Source organism: Mangifera indica, chromosome 6 (genome assembly GCF_011075055.1).
Source record: "Mangifera indica cultivar Alphonso chromosome 6, CATAS_Mindica_2.1, whole genome shotgun sequence".
Lineage (NCBI taxonomy): Eukaryota > Viridiplantae > Streptophyta > Magnoliopsida > Sapindales > Anacardiaceae > Mangifera > Mangifera indica.
In genome coordinates, this window is record NC_058142.1 from 10,521,921 (window position 1) to 10,544,617 (window position 22,697).

General features: G+C 32.8%; 3 protein-coding genes and 1 pseudogene across 5 annotated transcripts; 1 reads left to right on the forward strand and 3 right to left on the reverse strand.

Annotated features, from left to right (window-relative positions):
* The first annotated feature begins 236 nt into the window (after window positions 1–236).
* On the forward strand, window positions 237–2,490 carry LOC123219655 (serine/arginine-rich splicing factor 6-like). The gene is made up of 4 exons (XM_044641654.1): window positions 237–354; window positions 904–1,044; window positions 1,129–1,175; window positions 2,272–2,490. Exons 1-4 carry the CDS (start codon window positions 237–239, stop codon window positions 2,488–2,490), a joined length of 525 nt encoding a protein of 174 aa, XP_044497589.1.
* Window positions 2,491–3,839: 1,349 nt separating this feature from the next.
* On the reverse strand, window positions 3,840–8,204 carry LOC123218783 (annotated as a pseudogene).
* A 5,883-nt stretch (window positions 8,205–14,087) lies between these two features.
* Window positions 14,088–21,113, reverse strand: LOC123218782. 3 transcript variants are annotated; one of them, XM_044640410.1, is made up of 13 exons: window positions 20,942–21,113; window positions 20,356–20,425; window positions 19,927–20,018; window positions 19,643–19,769; window positions 19,511–19,558; window positions 18,243–18,991; window positions 16,776–17,299; window positions 16,133–16,183; window positions 15,947–16,054; window positions 15,004–15,099; window positions 14,779–14,877; window positions 14,459–14,518; window positions 14,088–14,366 (listed from the first exon to the last, which is right to left on the reverse strand). In XM_044640410.1, exons 6-13 carry the CDS (start codon window positions 18,844–18,846, stop codon window positions 14,301–14,303), a joined length of 1,608 nt encoding a protein of 535 aa, XP_044496345.1. In that variant the 5' UTR covers window positions 18,847–18,991; window positions 19,511–19,558; window positions 19,643–19,769; window positions 19,927–20,018; window positions 20,356–20,425; window positions 20,942–21,113; the 3' UTR covers window positions 14,088–14,300. The 3 variants fall into 3 exon arrangements, with proteins under 3 accessions (XP_044496345.1, XP_044496344.1, XP_044496346.1); XM_044640409.1 differs by having other exon boundaries at window positions 19,511–19,561; XM_044640411.1 differs by lacking the exons at window positions 19,511–19,558; window positions 19,643–19,769; window positions 19,927–20,018; window positions 20,356–20,425.
* LOC123219656 (60S ribosomal protein L5-like) lies at window positions 18,904–20,572 on the reverse strand. The gene is made up of 6 exons (XM_044641655.1): window positions 20,534–20,572; window positions 20,356–20,425; window positions 20,164–20,195; window positions 19,643–19,769; window positions 19,137–19,197; window positions 18,904–18,991 (listed from the first exon to the last, which is right to left on the reverse strand). Exons 1-6 carry the CDS (start codon window positions 20,570–20,572, stop codon window positions 18,904–18,906), a joined length of 417 nt encoding a protein of 138 aa, XP_044497590.1.
* Window positions 21,114–22,697: the final 1,584 nt, after the last annotated feature.

Here is a 22,697-nt window from a genome sequence, read left to right on the forward strand (position 1 = left end):
TATGTATGTTTGGAAAATTGTGTGACAAAACAATCTGTTGGCAATGAGAATTTTATATATTGGTTGATTGGTTGAACAGATTAAGTAAATAATTAGATAGGATAGTTTTATGCAGATGTAAATTTTAAATCATCACATGAAGGGGAATGCATTTTCAAGGTTTCTTGGCATGTTTTTGAAAATTCCATTCCTTTCTTTAACTGTAATGGATTATTATTTTTCCTGGAATATTTCTGATGGGGCCCTCGCAGGTGGATGGATCTTTTCATTCACCAGAGTGGCATGCTGCTCGTTTGGCCAGTCTTAAAACTTCTCATACAATTACCTGGGAAGAATTCAAAACGAAGGCAAAAGGTGAGCTGTTGCACATAGCCACGAGTGTTCTTTCTTTCTACTCAGTGTGACTTTACTTTGGCCCAAACTTGCAATATTAACTGCGTGCTGATATAATGTGTCTACCAAGAAGCAAACAATAGACGAATGTGAGAATTTAGTAGAAGAATAATAATGAAGCTTATCGTTCGGTTCTGGAACCCTTACTTTAGCTTAGTACAGCACCTGCAACATTGGTCCTGGAATTCAATTAAACTTGTATTATTAAGTTCACAAGCACTTGCATTAATTGAATAAGGGCTCAATATTTTGCTTTTATAATGAGAATATTTAACCAATCTTATGCCTCTTGTTAATGTTATTATTTGCTTTTCTGCTTCTACAAGTATGTGATTGGAAAACATAATTGAGTATTTTGATTTCTGCACTTTTGGGTTTTAAGTTATACCAAGGGCAAAAACTTGTCTTCTGATTATTTGCAGGTTACTGATGTTGGTGCTTGCTTTAATTTTTGTATATTTATGAAATTACAAGTTTTTGACATATTTTTCTACTTGATGTACTAGGAAGATGAAATAAGAAAGGGTGAACTAGAAGCAGATACTGATAGAATAATGATGCGAGAGTACAGAGCTCAATTAGATGCTGAAAGAGCCCGCAAGCTGGCCCATGGAAGGAACCATTCTAGCGGTAAATCTAGTCATAAAAAGGGTATGCTTACAAGCATAAAAAAGAACATCTTGTCTCATTTTTTTATGATTACTGGCTGTCTAATGGTGATAAGTGTTCTTGTAGATAGGAATGATAGAGATTTGAAAAAACACAGCAGCAGAAGGAGAAAGGTGCATATTATTTGAATCAAACCTTTTATTTAGATGGGAGTTGCCTGTGCATTTAATTATAAATTGAATGTGACATGAAAGAGATGGTACTGAATTGAACTTTAATTTTCTTTTTTACCAATGAAGAAAATCCTTTAACTCTTGCATGGATGCTGCTTTTTAAATGTAGAAACTGAAGTCACAATCTCTAGCCTAAATTAGTGTTGTTACATTGAACCTCCATCACATGTAGTACTCAAAAATGGCTTTTAGATTTAAGAAGATTAAATGTTTTCAGTCACTTTAGTGATATTCATCATCGAAGGTGTAGTCCAGGACTTAAAGCCTATTTCAGACAATTAAATTATATTTTGATTGTGAAATCCTTTTCCTTTATATTAGGAAGGAACTTCTCTTTCCTCACGTTTGTATTATGCTGACATCATATTGGTTTGGCAGCCATATGAATCTGAATGTCTTTCATGGTTAAAATACACTAAAATTTATTCTTGTGCTGAAATAATTCAGCCATGTAAAAAAAGTAAGCACAGAGATCTTCTGTTTAAATGCTGTTTTGGTTGCTATAACCACTTAGCAAAGAATTTGAATAACAATGCTATGCGGACCCATTTTTGAGCACACAAATAGGTATATACATGATGTGTCATGTGATTGAATATTACTTTATTATCAATTCAAAATCACCTAATCACGTGATGACATATTATGTATATACCTATTTATGTATTCAAAAGTAGGTACATATAGTTTTGTTGATTTGAATTTAGGTGTGAACAAAGCAGCATGTTATTTCGCATATGTTGAGAAATGATGATCTGTTATGAGGATAGAGGTGATCGACAGAGACTCAATGTGGAACTATTTCTAATTATGTTTGCGCTCTATAGTTTTTTAGCTCCTGTTCGAGTCACTTCTGCCAGTATGCAAATTTCACTGGTTTTGGTGGTGGACAATCATAATATGTGATTTCATTCTTGATTGTTATTCTCTTTCTTTTATATGAAATGAAATACAAGAATATATACATGCACACTCGTGTGCACACATACGTCTGTTTTAAGAGTGTTAACTTCTCTTGTAAAATTTCGTCTTCTAGCATTCAAGACGGAGATCTTCTGAGTCAAGTTGTTCAAGTTCACCCTCGGATTCATCTAGTGATGATGAGGAAAGAGAATCAAGTAGATCAAAGTCCAGGTCCAAGAGATCAAAGAAAGAAAAGAAGCGCAAATCAAGAACCAAGCACTCCAGCAGTGATGATGAAGAAGCTGGCGGTCCTGTACCACTTTCAAGATTCTTTGGAAGTCTGAAGAGTTGACAGCATGATTTTTCAAAGATGGTTATGTACTTCATACAACTTCCTTTCTACAGAAGATGAATGGGTTCTTTCATTGAATTTCCTAGTGAGTTTGAGAATAATTGCTCCTCCACCATCCAGTGTTGATGTTAAAACTATATACATCTAGTTTTGAGTATCAAATTTGATTGAATGATTTTCAATTAAGAATAAAATAATACTAAATCATATAATAACATATCAACTGAATACCTTATTGGATACTTGAAACTAGATATATATAGCATTGCATAGTATTTATTTAGCCTTTTACCAGAATCACTAATAATGAACTGTATCATATCTGTTTGTGTACCAAGTTGTGGAAGTTGCTTTTTTGAGTTTTCAGGAACAGAAGGCACAACTCTCTTTCAAAGGCCATAACCTGTATTAAAAACTAAATTTTCTGTGATATAAATGACATTGTAAGATATATATATATATATATATATATATATATATATATATATATATATATATATATATATATATATATAAAATTATCGCTTCATCATCTGAAAATTTTCAAATACACTTTTGTCGTGTTATCAGTCTTTCGTGTATTGATTTTATTGATAGAGATGCGGTACATAGTGTATCATTAATATGCTTCCTATATTATTCAATTTTCAATACATCCTAAGATACATACTATTTCATTGATTGTATGTATCGTATAGTATGCATAATTATGGTTATACTTGATATCCTCTCTTGAATGGGAATTTTGCTAAATGACTGAAAAATATGAAAACTTTGCATTTATAATATATTTAATTCTTAAATCAATACAACTTCGTTAATATAAGTGTAATACATCTCATACAACATGTTTGTTACTTATGGATAGATTCGATGTTAGTTAAATTAAAAAAAAACTAATTTGAATTTGATTCAAATCAAAAGACTTGTCCAAACAGGTGAACAGTTACATAAAAGAGCCAGAGAAAGTAAACTATAATATTAGAGAAAAGAAGTATCATTAAGGAAAAGAATTGTCAAAAAAAAAAAAAAAATCACTTACACGATGGGAGCCAATGCCCACCTCAATAGTGAGCTAAGCTCAAACTAAACAGACTGAAATTGCATCAGCTAGAGTGCAAGCTCAATCCAACCAAATGGCAAGCTTAACTCTAATCAGTTCAGTTGGAAACCATTTACATTTCAGATTGTAATCTGTCTCCTGTCTCCTGTCTCCAGTCTCAATAGCATCATTCTAACCGCAGTTAAAATGAATTCCTCGTTGCACACTGTTCTCATCCCAGATGGGCAACATTAGTAATCGTATAATGGCATTTCTACGTGTACTAAATGAAATTTACTGAGACAGGTGGAATAAATAAGATTTATTCGATGTTATTTTCCAGTAAGAACAGTATAAACAGAAGTGAAGTCTGATGAAATTGGGAAGTGGACTTAATTCAATAGAACAACAATAAGATTGAAAAGCAAGACAGCTGATACAAACACCATTACAGATATTTCAACTCAATAGCCATCTGGGTTCGGATGGGACATATTTACAAGAACTCCTCACACTGTTCACTAGTGCCGATATCCGGGGTTGAATGCAAGAGCCTCCTGATAAATCAGCTCCTTCATCTGCCCCTCAGTCAGAGCATGCTGCTCAAAGTCAAAGCTGAAGGGATTCATGCAGACAGGCTCATCACTTATTGCATGCAGCGAGGCAAGGTAAGGATGCGCAAGTGCATCCTCGACTGCAACAAATGAAATAGAAATCAAAGTGATGAATGAATGAAGGAAAAGGAATAGCAGCATGGTAGTCCAAAAACCATTGTATTGGCTTACCAACATGACCAGGTCAGATTCTATAGCATGCGAAATTAACAAACCTGTAATCCGACGTCTCGGATCAAATGTTAACATCTTCTCAACAAGATCAATAGCCAAAGGGTGGACACTGGCAAACTTTTGGGTGAATGACTGTCGTTCATAACGAGGAAGTTGCTGAATGTATCTCTTGGCATTTTCATTCAAGAATTCTATGTCAACCTCTGATGGAGTACCTATTAGCTGCAATGTGTAATGTTGATTAATCATATGAAGACAGAAATCTACACCAAATACATAAATTACTTAGCAAGGACTTCAAAAATGCCGGCCTGTACCTATAAGCATGAATTCATGCATGCAACTACTTGAGAAAATTCAAGAGCCAAATTGTAATGATAGCGTTAATCTGAAAGGTGAAACCATAATTAGAAAATACTCCTCTTAACCAATGGATTTGTTCTTCTTTTACAAGCCCATCATGCACTGAAACTAATCATTGAATTTGAACACACTCATGATTCATATGCGGACCGATCACCTACTATCTACAAAGATTTCCTTCGAGATTAGTGAATAACAAGTAACAAATCTCAGAAGATTAAATCGACCTAAATACTAAAAAAATAATTTGAAGCAATAAAGGCATAACATAATATTTCTTAAACGTTCTTTGTAAGTTCCCAAAATCTTACTACAAATTTTCATAGTCGATTTTCCTGAGGATATTAACGTCTTATTGAATGATATGCTCATTGGGTGTATCCAACTATAACAATACTACATTTAATGAATATAACAAGAAAAATATTGATTATAATTTACCTCAATAAGCAAGCGAAGCTGATGCACGTGATCTCTGCCAGGAAATAAAGGCTTCCGATCCATCAATTCCATAAAAATACAACCCACTGATCATACATCAATAGCTGCAGTGTAATCTGAAGAGTTTAAGAGCAGCTCTGGTGCTCGATACCATCTTGTAACAACATATTCTGTCATAAAATCTGTTTTAGAGGTGACAAGTGCTAGTCCAAAATCACATATTTTTAAGTCACAGTTGGCATTCAAGAGGAGATTGCTAGGTTTTAAGTCCCTGTGCAGAACATTTGCAGAATGTATGTATTTAAGCCCACGAAGGATCTGATACAAGAAATACTGCACAGAGAAAAATGAAGTGGTTATTTCTAAACTGAAGCTGATGAATAATAAGCTTAGGGGAAGAAATAAACATTAAAAAAGAAACACACAGAAGCAAAAGGAAGCACATTCAATACACTAAATTTATTTACCTGGCAGTGCTCCTCAGATAATGCTTGATTAGACCTAATTATCTGATGCAAGTCTGTGTCCATGAGCTCATAAGCGATATAAACATCATTAAACGATTCCCTTTGGGGTGGTGGCACTATATCCCTTATTGCAACAACCTGAATAAAAAATGCAAGTTACTTTGGTTATAAACTACGTACACAAAAATGGAAATACAGGAAACGGAAGCATGGGAAAATGTATAAATATGAAAAATATAGGGGTTTTTTATAAATATCAAATTAAAAAAAATATACAATGTATTCCTTTAAAATATAGTAAAATACAACTTTTCAGCTTCAATAATTTGTGCACTCAACCAACTTGGTCTATTAATCAACAAACAAATAAACAAAGTATATCAAATCTAACAAAATCGATTTTTCAAGCATTTGCTAACAGTTGGAGAAGCCAAAGATAAAGTTTATCATGCCAAAGAGGAGATGAAGTCAAAGTTAGGGTTTAAAATTGTAAAGGAGAGTGAAATATGAAATCGATTAAAAAATAAGGAAAAGAAACGCATTTCTTTTCTTGAAACGCACTTTGAATTTTTTTATATCTCCTAAACGCCCTTGAAACACTTTGTATTAGTTTTGGGGCATTTTGGAAACAGAAACATTTCAGATAATGAATTTTTATTCTTTTATTGAGAAATAGTAAAAATGCATGATGATTGCAAACAAGTACACTAGGGTCCTGAACCAAACAAGGTCTACACCACTAAAAAATATAGCTAGAAAAGAGCTAAAAGCAACATTAGAAAATCATCAAGAACAAAAAGATGAATTATTGGCAATCCACAGAAGTGAAGTCTCCCCAGGGAGGTGAAGCCAAAGCCACTACAATGATCTTACAGAAAGAAATCTTGATACAATGAGTGGATGATTTTCAAATTTAATAGCCCCTTTATTCCTGTCTTCCGTGGACTCTACATCAAGCAAGAAAGAGCCAATAAAAAACATCTGAACAGTCTATTTACTGTGAGATACTTCTTATCCAATTCCTAAAGAACTCTTCACTAATCTAGCCGTCAAATAAACCACCCCAACCAAGGAGAAAATCAACATCAAATATCTCAACATGTCATACGACTGATGAAGCAAATGATCAATCATTCTTTTTCCCATCTATAAAGCACATATAGCCCCGGCCAAGAAAGATCCAAAGTAGCAATTTATTGGCTCATTCTTGAAAGATTGTCACCCATGAAGGTAAAATAGATTGATATAGAACAGCAGTCAATGCAATCCTACACTATCACATCTAACTAATCTATCAAAATGAGAAACTCATAATAACTACACAAGCAATTGGAAAAAGCAAAACCCATAATGAAGACAAAAGCTTTTACAATATGCTATTCTTGAAACAAAAACAATTCAACTGATGTATTTAATTCATAACCAAAAAAACAAATCAAATACCATTCATCCAATACATTGCTGGCTATAACTGCAACCACAAAAAAAAATCATCAATAATCACTCACTGACGTTTTCATGATCCATGTGTCGAAGCAGCTTGATCTCCCGAAGAGTCCTCTTTGCATCAATCTTATTATCAAATGCATTTGCTATCTTCTTTATTGCCACATGTTCATTTGTCTCCGAATTCAAAGCCGAACTAATAAATGTCCAACAGAAATCTTACTCAATACATTTCCCAACAAAAAGAAAAAGAAAACACTCCAAACTTCCTCTGCACATATAAATCTCAAACCCACCAAAGAACAAGGAAAAAAACTATCATACAAGCAAAACCACTTGCATACACACACACACACTTAAACCCAGCATAGCTTTAACCAAAGCATTTTGAATTCTAGGTGGCAGAACTCCTTGACCAACTGTACAAAAAAAAAAATCAATTTTCACATCTACATTTTTCGCTTTTCTTCAAAGAAATGGCCACAAATTCCCATAAATAGAAGAGTAACTTCCACCAAACTAGTTTCTAAAGCTACTACATAAAAACTCCATTTCGAACACTTTTTCCTTTTAAAAACTATATTTTTCTTCTTCTTAGCTTATATTTAAATAAATTGCCACACATTTAAATTTTCTTCAACATGTAAAACCTCCAAATAACAAAATAAAAAATCTATACCTACTAAGGCACTATCATAAAAAAAAGAACTTTCAATACAAAATAAAAACCCCATAACGTAACTTCACAAATCTTCAAAATTCACATAAATCACACAACGTAACGTGCGAAAAGAAGACTCTCAACCACAGTGAGACTGAGAAAGGTGAATAAGAAAGTACCAAACGATGCCGTATGCGCCCTTCCCAATAGGCATAATAGGCGGCCTATACTTAGCCGTAACCTCAAATATGTTCCCAAATATGTTGTACTGAATAAAGCGTCCGCCATGGCTCAGCGTCGCCGGGATGTTTTCGATCCCAATCGGCTGAGGAGCCGCCGGTGGCCGCTGAGGGTCAGATGGCGCCTCCACCATCTCCGTGTCCGCCAGCTGGCCCATGCCACCTCCTCCGTCTCCCTCCATTTTGTGGTTGGTGGCGGTGGTGTTTTGTTTCTGTTTTATTTTTTGTTTTTGTTTTTTTCGTTGTCGTGAGTTTAGCGTTTTCGGGTCAAAAGAAATCTAAAGCCTTCCGGTTTATTTATGATCCTAAATAATTAATGTTTCTAGAACCAAACGCTGCGTTTTGTCCCTAACCTCCTGTTTTGTCTTTGACCATGACTATAGCAGTTGCCACTTAGGCTTGAACAGTTGGTTTGGGTTTGAATACTCTTTTGTACTTAATTCACTTAAATTTGAATTTATTTACATCGAATTTGAATTGCAAAAATTTATTCGTTTCTGAAACTAGGTTAAAATATAGTTTAGTTTACGATTTAGTTTAAGTTATATTAAACAATTATTGAAATAAAATTATTTTAATTATTATTAGGTGAGTTATAAATTCGAGTTATGAATTCGAATTATAGACTCAAACAGTCCTAGTTTTTATTTTGCCAAAAGACTTTCTCACCCAAAGCTTGGTGTAAACTCACTTTCTCATTTGGTAACTTTCGAAAATCTAAATGTCTACTTTTCTATTAAATTTCACTGTTATTGTAAAGAGTAAAATTGTTATTGATAAAAATATTTAAAAAATTATAAATATATCATATTTTACTCTATCAATTTAAAAACTAACATTGTATTGCACTAGGGTTAAAAAATAATAATTTTACACACTTTCCCACCCAAGGTTTGAAAAATCAAAATTTTCCTTCTAAGGTTTTTACAGTAGCTGCCGACAATGGAAAACGATGACGATAGCAATAACGACATTCTCCCTCCCTCTCGGCTAGATATTGGTCTCTTTGTACGTTGGCCAATGATGATCAATGATGGGCGAAAATAGACAATGATTGAGAGAGAAGCTAGAGGGGATGGAGAATGTCATAATTACTATCATCTCCAGTGGCTAGTAGCTGCTACTGCAAAAGCCCTAAGGGAGAAATTTTGATTTTTCAAATCTTAAGCAGGGGAATATGGGTTAAAATGATTAGTTTTTATACCTGATGAGATAAAATATGATGAATTTATAGTTTTTAAAATATTTTTATTAAATAATAATTTTATCCCTGATAATAATAATAAAATTTAATAAAAAGATTGATATTTAGATTTTCAAAAATTATCAAATAAAAAAGTGAATTTGCACTAAACCTCGAGTAAGAAATAGTTATTTGGCCTTTTTATTCTAGCCAAATTCAAATAAAGAGATGCTTAGGTACAACTCAATTTGTACCCAAACTTATTGTCACCGAAAAAGGGAACGTAAAAAAAAAAAAAACATTGGCATCATTTATAATATTTAAAATATCCAAGCCAAAATTATATGTGAGAAATTCCAACAAACCAAATGCTTTGGCATTCCCTATTACATTGTTGTATATATTAACTGTGGAAAAATGACTATTTTTCCATTCAAATTTTAGTCCAATTTCAAACTCACACTTATGGAAAATAAAAAATCTAAACTCTAATCCATACCCAAATTTTTGTTAATTTTTTTGTTAAAAAGAGAGGTAAAATAGTCATTTTATTGTTTATATTAAAAGTTATAAAATTTATTCTTTTCACTCCCCAGGTTTTAGAAACTAATATTTCACCTTTACTTAAAGTTTTTAAACTTTGAAAAGTAATATTTTTACTCTCAAACCTAGAGTTTTCATATTTTTCAAAGCTTAACTTTTCCCCATAACTTTTAAAAATGGTGGTTTCACCTCTACTCTTCAACTTCATCTTCCGGCGTCATCTCCAACATTGTCTCCATCTCCATCTCCTCGTTGCACAACCCAGATGACGAAGGATGATGCTCCGTTGTCCTTCATCGCTCGTCGCATCTGGACAACGTGACGATGAAAGACGATGAAGCATCATCTTTCATCTATTCTTCTAAATCTAGACGATGTTTCATCGTCCAGATCTAGGTGACGAAGGTTCATCATTCATCTTCCAAATCTGGATGACAAAGGTTTGTTCTTTTCGTTCTTTGTAGCCTGAGAAGGAAGATCGATGGAAAGAGTTAGCCATTGGTGGTAGCTGGAGAAGGAAGCAAACCTTAGGGGTGAAATTAAACTTTTCAAACTTTGAGAATTAGTTGAAATGTAGTTTTTAAAACCTAAAGGGGGAAAATGATAAAAATTTTGAAGTTTTAAATTTTATAAATAAAATAACGATTTTACCCCTGTCTTTAACTGAAAATTTAGATGGCAGTTTGGTCATAGGTGAGAGTTTGGATTTTTCATCTCTCGTAGTTGTGACTTTGAGATTGAGCTAAAATTTAGGTGGAAAGTAGTCCTATTCTCTATTAATTGCTTAGAAGTGTAATTTCATACGACTAATATATATATATATTTATTTATTTATTTATTTATTTATTTATTTATTTATGGATACCAACTTTAAAAATATATTTATATTTATTATTATATAATTAATTATTAATTTAAAATTATTCAATCACATAATAACATATATAAATATATATTTAATTATATATTTAAAATATATATGCATAATTTTACTTAAAAAGGAAAGGATGTTATGCTTTTAAGAATCATGCGAATACTTGATTCATGGGTAAATTAGTGAAATTTTTCCATTGGTGGATTTTTGGGGAATTCCCAACCGAACACGAGATAGATAAAGTCTAGTTTGTTTTTACACATCATTGTTTGTTTTATTAATCATTTGGTTTTATTACTAAATAAAAGCTTACCTACAACATTTGGTTTTCAGCTTGCTGAAATGCTATAGTAAATAGATATGGTAATTTTGATTCAATTTTAAGGATTTTGACTTTTTTTAACACTAACAGAAAAGAGATTTCTTGATAAAAATAGAAAAGAACATAAGAATAAGAATGAAAAAAATTTTGTAATCGGGAACAAGAATATATGTATCCTCCCTTTACCCTACCCTTGTCCATGTCCTTGTCCCTGTTTCCGTCCTTTTATGTTAATATATTTATTTAAAATACTAATATATTTTTATAATTTTAAATTATTTATATTTTTCAAATTTATTTAAGTTTGTGTTGTACATATTAAAATGATTAATATATTATATTTGTAACATTTAAAATAATAGATTAGTTTTAATTTTACTTAATTTTGTTATTTGATATATTTATATTATATTTTAAAGGTATAAAGAGAATATTTTTCCTTATAGGTACAAGAAGGAAATTTTTTCTTACGAGAACGAAGAATTATTTTTATCCCTGTAATAAGGATACGTCGAGGATGAGGATTGATATCCCCTACAAAAATAGGGACCAGGATTGACATCCTCTCCCTATCTCTCCCTATTATCATCTCTAATAATAAACATTACATAATATTTTAAAGATCAATTGTTATTATTTTTAGGGACATTGAAATTTTTACCACTTAAACAATTTGTTTATATAAAATGACTACTTATTTTATTCACTGAATATTTATACCATAAAGTCAACATAATATCAATATTACCCTTGTCCTCAACCTTGAAAAGAGAAGACTCAGTCAACTTTTAACTACAAATTAATCAATTCTTTTACCAAAATCTTATATAAAACTCATATTAATCCAAGTAAATGTTAATCTAAATCCCTCATAAACTTATATATTTTTATTACACAATTGAAAACTCTAAAATTTTAAATATCAAACTTTGTGATTTTGTTGAAAAAATAAATTTTTTTAATAAATGTTATTTTTAATAAGTTAAATTAATTAGAATATTGATAATTCAATCGAAAAAATTGATTAGAATACAACTAATACATATTTATAATGTGTTTATGATAAAATTGATGTTAAAAATGTGATTATAGAAGAAGAAAGGGTAGGCGAGTCCTGCCCAAAGTTGCTTCATTGTTTCTTCTCTCTCTCTTAGCATTTAAACAAAAATTAATAAATGCTGAGAGAGAGAAGAAAAAGAAGCGACAAATGTTAAGAGAGAGAAGAAGCAATAGAGCAACTCCAGTATACTTGGTTTAAGTGGGTCTCACTTAGGTCGGCCTCGCCTACCCTTTCTTCCCTTCTTCTTCAAGAGTTAGGTTCTTTGTATCAATTTTATCATAAATATATTAAAAATATATATTTCTGTTTTTGAAATTTTTTAGAAGGGTTTGTTGAATCTTGGGAGATTGTTCTAATTTATTGAGTAAAAATCTTCAAGTACAATGTGACCTTCATTCATGCCTCAAGCAGATACTTTTTGCTTTCTCTTGTTGCTCGAGGTCGAACTTGTACTTGCTTGGGTTAAGGAATACTATTCATAAGGCTCGTTTACAATTTCCTTTCTTTTACAAGCCCACTTAGAGCCCTTCCTTTTATCTCTTAGTTTGGCAATAGAATGTTTCATGACCTCTTTCCTCTTCTTGCTAGCTACTACTTCTGCCTAAACACCACCCACATCGGGATCTTTCTTCTTTATCGTGAGAGGTTGCAATGGCCTTCGACTGGTAGTGGACACTTTCTAGCCATCAAAACTTAACTCGAATGTTTCCCTTACTAAGCCTAATATATAACATATCTACATCATAGATAAAATAAACAAGGCTGCATTACAATGTGTGACAATAAGCATTATCTTTCAAATTTAACTATAAAACAATCTAAAATCTAAACTCTCAACCATAACAAAATAGTGTAAACAAATGTGACAGATAATTTATCTCAATAACTTAACTATTTTCTCAATAATCGACATAACATATAAAAAATTGATACATTATTCATATTTAATTTATCTTCTTTTCAAGATTCTTGACTAGTTCAATTACATATAACATAAACACATAAACCATACCTTCTAGAATCGGGATAGCCATCCAAAACTTGATTAGAATGTCCATGGCAAGCCCAAAATCTTTAAAACCCTAAAGATGGAAAGTTCCAAATTGCCCTCTTGGATTTGGTTGAGATGGGTGTTTTGTTGTCGTGGTGGTGGTGGTGGTGGGTTATACTGTCGTTAGAGAATGTGCCATGTTGATAATGAGGAGACTCTTATCTCAATTAGGGTTTTGCTTGGAATGAAATGAAAAAGAAGAAAAAAAAAGAAAGGCCATTTCGTTTCATTAAAGTTGCAACTGTGGTAAATGGGTTGTGGAAGACTGAAATTGTGAGAGCGTTGTCTTTTTGTTTCTGAAAATTCAGCAGTGACCGATAAGGCTGCAATTTTGCGTAGCCTTGTATAATAAATGTTTGGTTTATAATTACACCTAATATTGATTGGGTGGATTTGAGTCAAATTAATTCAGGCAGGCTTAGATTGTTATTTAATTCAAATGAATCTATTTTGAACTAAACAGTTTTAATTCATTAAACTCAACTTGTCTTACAGTATCAATTATTCTTTTCCAAGTGCTGAATTCAAACTTGCACCTAACCGATTTGTATTTGTAGCAAACTTATCACCAACCTAACTACAAAATACCCCCAATTTCCTCCCTCATAATGATACTTACAAAAACAGAAAAAAGAAATGAAAAAATCGCCTAAAGAAGCTAAATAAGGAGAACCGATATAAAAGAAATCAAATCTTTAGAAAAACAAGCTCCCATGCAGTGACATTGACAAGGCAAAAGGGTTTGAATCAGGCCAAACAGTATTTCAAACTAGGGAACTCAGATCAAACCCACCCCATATAAGAGAATTCCATTGATGGAAGAACATCCAATCTGAATGCCAAGTATCAAGTCAAAATTATTTGTATTCAACATGGCTAGACAATCTGACAATATAAACAAGAAAGATTACAAGAAGAATAAATTGTTATACTTAAGTCACACCTAAGGATTAACAATAATATAATAAACTAACATGAAATCTCCAAGCCGCAAAATGACAAATAAGGACAAAAATAACTTGAGAAAACAATTTGGTTCTAACTGCATGAAAGCAAAATGTGTAATACTTAATATAGGTGAGCAAATTTCATTATGAAATGAAGGAAAAACTGCATATTTTCTGAAGAAGCTAAACTACAAGCTTCCTTGTGACTGATTTTATTGGTAAAACTGTCAACAGAACCAAATTTGAGACCGTAACTGTTGTAGCAAAAACACCTACCTTGTTTACCGGAAGAAAAATTGACAATGAGACAAAAATTTTTCATTTTCTCAACCAATTCGTAATTTCTATTGGAAAATTACACGGAAAGGTATCAAGCACAATGATCATAGCAGGTACTTCTCCACAACAGTCCGACCAAACTTCTCTTGCACATCCTTTGGAGTTTCAATCTGGAAAACGTGAAAAAGAAAGTGTTAATAAGAATTTTTGATAGCAAAAAGAAAAGTTTTCCATCAGACTTAAAGTTTATTAGGCTATTTACAGCATTCAATGCTTTGAATAGTGCCTTCACAGTATTATGTGGATTCCTTGAGCCGACAACCTGAAAGTAGAGCAAGGGTTATAATAGAAAGATAGAAATAAAATTATCACGCTTTTGGATATTCACTTAATTTTGTTCAGTATAAGTGCTTTTCTTTTAATGTTCAAGGTTCCTTATATGATACCCAGGCTCTAGCGGGTGGAGAGATCTAGGAAAATTACCAACTTGACCACCAGAGTGTTATATTTGGTTATTTACTAAATAGGTCATATTGCAAGAACCTAAATAGTAAATGATATTGACCTAGGCAGACTTACTACCTTAGATTTCACATTTTTGAATCCAGCTAAATTCAGAATTGTTTGGACAGTTCTTCCAGCTTTCATACCCGTTGTAGTTGGCGCAGGCCACAAATACACCTACAAGAACACAAGGTTGCAAACAAAATGAGAGAAAAGATGACAGAAATAATGGATCAAAATAAGCAAAGGATTGAACTAAAGATGGGAATTGGAGAGAGAGAAACCAAAATTTTGATTAAGAACCTTAGTTTTCTTGTATTCTGTCTGTATCGCATGTGCAATTGTATGATCCTCGTGTCGCTCCACATAGTGGAGATTTTGGAAGCATTTCTCATATGCCTGTTCATTGTTAATCGCATGTAAAAAAATTATAGACGCCACCCAAGCATAAAACAAATGAAAAGCATTCAATTGCACACTTACAACAAAACCTCTGATAATATATAATAAATAATAAAATTATGTGCATAACTTTGTACACAAACAATGATATGTCACTATATGATTGGGTGCAAAAAATTGTACAAATACCCAATCATATGATGACATATCGTAATTTGTACACAAAATTGTACAAATAGCATTACTTTACAATAAAATGGTACTTGGAACAAACATTCAATGGCTTGGTTTCAGAAGCATTAAAATAAAGAATCAAACAATCAACTGCCAATACATAAACAGATTACCGTTATTTTAGTTTTTGGGTTTAGAACCTGATGAAAATAAGAATTTCAGAGAATGAGATATCAATGCATAACTCAAGTGATGTGGAAAAAATAGCAATTTTAAACAATATACTCCATAATAAAAAATAGATACAACTTATATCAACAAAAATAAAATATGGATTGCCACTTTCCGTTTCATCTTCTTTCCCCTTAAAATACCCTCTTCTAGCTAAAAGGATAATTATCAAGCACAATCAAACTATGTGCACCTAGTTTGGAATACCCAATTAAGTATTAGATAATATATTATCATATAATTAAATGATTTTGAATTACGAATAAAGTAACATCCAATTACATGATGACACATCATATGGGTATCCAATTAGATACTCAAAACTGGATGCACAAAGCTTTGCTCTTATCAAACAATGCCAAACATAAAAAATACACAACCAAAAAGCATAAGCTGATACAATTTTGATATTAATCATAATCATTAACTAAAAAGTTACCTTCTGAAGAGCAACAGGAACTTTTGGGCCTTTGGCTTTGGCAAACCCAATAACACCGTGAAAGTTCCCACAAGCTAACATAACAGTGTATTTGACCACTTGCCCTCCCTGAAGGACGAATGATTGAAATTCAACAACCATATAAACAATGCTCTAAAATCAAAGATTAAAGCTGAGCAGACATACCTTGGTAACTTTACAAGTTCTATTAACATCTATTAGTTTAACATCAAATCCCTGTAATCATTAAACAAAATATGTCTATTAAAATATGATAAGTGAGACTGAAAGGATAAAATTGTGAGCATGGAAACATAGGCTTCATCCAAACAAATATCAAGTATTGATATTGAATACAAACTTTACATAGAGGATAGTTTTATCATGCTTTACAATCGGCAAAGTACAAACCACTGAAAAACCAGGAGAATCTTAGTAAGTCTTAAAGGACAAGGAAACCACCTCATACAATGCACACAATAAGAACCTCACATTCCAGGTAGGAACAAAAGCTTTATTTCAAACACTGTAACCAACAACACTTTCCATTTTCATTATATTTTTATCTAAATCAAATTCCTTAATGAATACTGCCAGAGAATATGCTGGCAGGCACATGGCATACGATAGAGAATAGATTCAGGCAAAGCAAAACCTTTAAGAGACCAGGAATCAGTCCAATCCAAGGGTAAAAAAAGATGTAGACTACTGAGAAAGGAAAGAAGAAAGAGAAAGAAAACAAATGAAAACCCACAATGTGCTGAGTTTGTTCAGTGATTCCAATTACTGTGGAAACAAAACAATCAAGCTGGATGGCTAAAGAACTTACTTTTCTATATAGAGGTCTTCTTTTCTTCTCCGTCAAAGAGTTTCTCTCCCCTGCTAGATCTCTAATCTCTTCCTCTAGAAGCTTTCCTTTCTTTCCAAATGTATGGTCCAACTCAGCTAGCTTCTCTTCAAGTTTCTTGTCAATAGCATTGAGTTGTTCTAGCAACATATCATCTCTCTCTTTCATGTCATCAAACTCTATCTCATCTTCATCAACCCCACCTTGTATCATTCTCTTCTGTTGTTCAAATCCAGAATCGTTAAAGGCCTCAACATCTGGACCAACCTGCTCATGACGCACTACTCCATAATTGGCAGGATTATTTGGATCATAAGCTTCCTTCCATTCCACCAACCTCATAGCTCTATTAAGCTTTTGTTGAAGGATGAATTTATCCTTGCCTTCAGCAACTTTCAGACGATTCATCAAGTCACCAATGACCCTGTATTCAGGGCGAAGAGCAAAATGCTTTTGCTCAAATTTGTCAATTTTGTTCATCCACTTGAAAGCTTCATCAAGCGTCTCTGTCAATAAATGTGAGAGAATTATGTGAGCTTGCATATTTGATAAACCACTAAATGATAGAAGAGGCACAAATCAATCAACAAGTCATTGATAAAACACAGCAAGATTTCAATTCTGACAAAAAAAAAAAAGGATAAACTAACACTGATATTTCAATTCTCAAATAAATTGCAAAGAGTCAAATTGATATCAAGCATAAATCAAAATTTAGTAGCAACTAAAAAGAAATAAATTGGTATAAACAGATAATAAAGATATGAACATCCCCCATAGGCCCTTCCTTTCAAGAAATGTCTATATAATTATCCAAAAACCCTTCAAACCCACTTAGCAAACTCAACTCCCCAAGTAGGCTTCAACAAGATAGGATACCTGAAGGAATCTGATAGGATCAGATAAATAATAATAATGATAATAATTAAATGCTGATAGGGAGACTACGACCTTAGGGGAGTAGCTGACACCTCTTATTTGTTGTCAGTATTATTTATTTAATATAATATTTCTATTGGGTCTCTATCAGAATCAAACTACAACCTTCTGGGAGCAAAAATAGGACTGAACACTTAATCTTACCCTTGTGGTACTATTTTTAAATATTGTATCAAACAAAAACCTCCAGAAAAAGAAACAAACGTTCAGAGTCATTTATGGAAATCTAAATAATGAAGGGGAACCTCTTGTTCACTCTCTGAACAAACAATTCAACAAAAAATTTACTTATGTAAACAATATTTTTTTACTTTGTTAACATGTTGAACTTTGTGGGGTAAAAAGGAAAAAGTGCATATAATTTAAAGAGCTAGCCTCATTTTAAAAATTCTCAAGTATTATCAATCAAAAAGAAATAATAAGTATCAAAACCAAACATTTTGTATGCTGGGTAGCTAATTAAAATTTTCAGACGTTTCCATGCTTTCTAAACCAATTTATATCTCATACCGGCATCAGCGAAGCCATGAAGCAACTCTTCATGCCTTTTAAACTTCTTCTCAAACAACTGAAATCTCTTATTCACTGCATCTCTTGAGAACCTCTCATCATCTTCATCACTCTCCGAATCCGTGGGCTCTTCATACAAGTTCAAGTCCTCAGTGATCTTCAATTTCTCCTTCTCAAGCTTCTCTATCAAAGGCCCCACACCCATGTAATCCTCCTCATCTTCTGCATCAATATCTTTGGTATCCAATCCAGCCTTCTTCCACGCCTCTCTCTCTCTCTGCTTCTCGCGCTCAAGCTCCGCAATCAGCTCTTGAGCGGCTCTGGAATAAGTGGAAAAATGGCTTCTTGGCGTTTGGTTTGTGCGAAAGAGACCAAAAGTTGAGACTTTCCGAGAAAATGAGAAAATGGGTTTGGTGGGGTTTCGTTGGGATGCATTTGGGAGTTGGGTATTTGGTGGAATAGGGATTTGGGGTGTTTGGCTGGTGGGAAAATGCGGGAAAGTTGAGATTTTCCAGGAAGATAAAAGAGGGGCTTTAGTAGGGTTTCTGAGGGATTGGTTGAAAAGCAGTCGAGTCCATGAATATGGCTGAGATTTGCCGGTCATTGCTGACGAAGTTATTGTTTGCGGGACAATTAGTGAGAAATTGAAGGAAAATCTTGCTCACGGCTTTTGCTGTTCTGAGAAAATGTATGAGAGCTTTGAGCGAAGAAGAGGTTCTGGCTGATTAGAGAGCTTTGAACCAAAAGGCCTGCCATAACAAAAAGCGACAACGTTACAAAAAAAAAAAACCTAAAAAACTGAGCTTCTACAAAAACCCATCTCTTATGAACAAAAACGAATATTTTTAATTAACAAAACCAAAAATAAGTGATTGTCCACGACAATTTTTGTACCCATTTTCTCGGAAAACAAACAGAAACCCAGAAACAAGTGCAAGACGAAAAATACCCATTTCTTAACACCCAACAAGAAATCGTTTTAATCAAACAAGAGCTAAAATCAATTAGTAATAAAGATCTTTCTTAGTTAGCACCTTCCCGCACTCTCTCTGAAACCAAACAAAAAGCAAGCCAAATACAAGACACAACAACAGAACCCACTTCTCAGCACGCAAAAACGAACCGTTCCCCCCAAGCTCACCAAGGAAAAAACAAAAACCAACCAATGAACATTAAAAAAAAAAATCTTTTTTTGTCAATATTTTCCAGCACTTTCTCGAGAAACTAACACAGAAGGAAAAGGCCAGGAGACGAGGAAGAGATCTTACCATTGTTGAAGCTGGGGTGCGAGAAGGAAGTGAAAGAAGAAGAAACGGCTACTGAATTACAGAGATGGAGGAGAATGATGAGCCAGAGAACTTTTCATAATATAACAAGAAAAAACCAAGAGTTTAAAATACCTGCAGCATAGTTTGTAAGACCTACTTCAAGCCCATAGATAGGTAACTCATGGGCATATGCTGAAGCAAGAACTGAATCACCGATAATACTGGCTGATACTATTTGTGCAATGATATCCTTGTTAGTCTAATACATCGTAAAGGATGAAACATTAAAAGAAAATTAGGTTGACTTACTATTACATTACTTTTATTACGTAATAGTAATTGCTAAAAAAATGAAAAAAGATATTATTGAGGTAATATTACACCATCATAACAGCAATAAGCCAATTGTAGGATACAAATCTCACAACAAAGCGATACTTTGGAGTGTTGTACTTGTTCTTATCCTGGTTAATCAATCAAATCCTTGCCCTGTAATCGGTCTTCCCCTCTGCATAAAATCCACATGATTAAAGAAACAAAAAAATGATTCCACAAAGACACCATACAATGACTATAGCAAACACTACCAAGCTTCAACCTTGTAAGTCCAGCATAACCAAATTGCAAATTTTACACTCCATATCTTCACATACCAGACCATGAATCTCATCAACTTTTCTATTTTCTAGTAATGAGACAAGCATCATATTGATATTATACAGGTTTTACAGTTCCATAACATACATTAAAAGCTTAACATTCTAAAAAATAAGTCCGACACATCAAGCTACAGGTTCCTTAAAGCATAGTATACTGTGAAAGCAATACTAAAAAAAATACGATACCTCTTCTTCTCTTGTACTTGACCTGGAACCTCTTGAAGTAAGCCTTGGTCTTCTGAGCCTTCACAAAGGCCTGCCAAAACAAAAAGCGACAACGTTACAAAAAAAAAACCTAAAAAACTGAGCTTCTACAAAAACCCATCTCTTATGAACAAAAACGAATATTTTTAATTAACAAAACCAAAAATAAGCGATTGTCCATGACAATTTTTGTACCCATTTTCTCGGAAAACAAACAGAAACCCAGAAACAAGTCCAAGACGAAAAATACCCATTTCTTAACACCCAACAAGAAATCGTTTTAATCAAACAAGTGCTAAAATCAATTAGTAATAAAGATCTTTCTTAGTTAGCATCTTCCCGCACTCTCTCTGAAACCAAACAAAAAGCAAGCCAAATACAAGAAACAACAACAGAACCCACTTCTCAGCACGCAAAAACGAACCGTTCCCCCCAAGCTCACCAAGGAAAAAACAAAAACCAACCAATGAACTTTAAAAAAAAAATCTTTTTTTGTCGATATTTTCCAGCACTTTCTCGAGAAACTAACACAGAAGGAAAAGGCCAAGAGACGAGGAAGAGATCTTACCATTGTTGAAGCTGGGGTGCAAGAAGGAAGTGAAAGAAGAAGAAACGGCTACCGAATTACAGAGATGGAGGAGAATGATATATAAACCCTAGAACTGTTAGTGAGCTAAGAGATGATCAGAAAAACGGCTCAGATTCATTTTCCCACTGGTCACTAGGGTTTTTTGGGATTAAAGGCTTCTTTGTCTTGTCGCATTTCCTTCAACTTTGGGTTATTACTGTTCCTCCTCAGGAGTTCCAGATGGTAAGTAAATGGCACCCATATAGTTTATTATTTTACCATAAAACCCCTTATTAAAGAATATTAAATTTTTGTGAAATAAAATCTTATACTCATTAGTTTTTAGCTTTTTAATTTTTATGTATTTAAATTAAAATAATATATATATATATATATATATATATATATATATATATATATATATATATATATATAATTAGACAAAGGATATTAAAGTCTTTATATTATATTATTCAATTTTTTGGATGTGTTTATTATTATTCCAAATCTTTGCATGTGTTTTTATTATTTTCCTAAAACTTTGGGAAAGAAATTGTTATAACCTTGTTTAGCGATGGACCGGAACCAATTAGTTTGGGTTTAATTTGAAATTCAATTAAAATTAGTCAAACTCTTGATGAAATAATCCCAATTTGAGTGGAGTTAAATAAATCACTAATAAAAATAAATCGTTAATTTTTATTTTAACTCAAATCAACTTAAATCCATTTATAATTTTATTTAAACTTTTGATTTGTTGTTGGGCGTATTTTATTTACCATACTCGTATTATGATCTTAATATTTATATGATTTAATATATAATATATAAATTTTAGAGAATGTCACTATTCTTTTGCTTTTGACATTATGATCCAGTGATATAAGAAGAAATATTATTTTACTAAAAACAAATTTATAATAAAATATAAATTGATATATAATATGAAATTTTTAGTGAATGTTTAATTTTTATTTTGCATCTAAAGTATAAATTCCTCTCTCTCTATATATATGGATTTGAGTTAAGTTGATTGGATTTTGGTTTAGTGTTTGACTTAAAATAAATTAAGCTCGAATTGAGATAACCTATGACCTCACCCAGGCCCCTCATTTTTGGCATGACTTGTGAGGGCAAAGTCCGCAAGCTATGGGGTTCATGTTAGGGGTTTTGGCGCAAGGTCGAAATTATAATCTGCTAAAAATAATATAAAATTAAAAAGGGTTTGGCTTGCAAAAGCACGCAAGCCAACCAATGAAGGTAAGACCCAAAGGGTCTTAAACCATGCCACGAGTCTTGCCATGCTAGTAGACTATCTATTGTTGTTCTGCATTGTGTAAATGCATGTTTTGATTTTTTCTCTCTCGACATATATATTTGTTTTGTATCTATTCTTTTCACCTAATTTTTCACCTATCAGTAAAATTCTTTTGACATGACGATGGTTCACTTTCCGTTGCTCCTCCAGAAAAAGCTCGTTGATTTGTTAGTGCAAAGGGGTTTTCGTTATCATCTAGTGAAAGAAGATTGAAGTCTTTCTCCAAGTTAATGGAGGCCAAGCCAGGCCTCTGAAGACTTAGTGTTATCCAAATAATGCGCCACTTAACATGATTCCTAAAAGTAAGTTTTACATGCCTAGGTAATTTATCGTCTCTAACTGACTTTTCTGGTTCATATAAATCTGGAGAATATGCAATCAGGGATTGGACATCCCACCTTCCCATGGATGAACTTTCTTCCCAGTGAATTTTATTGC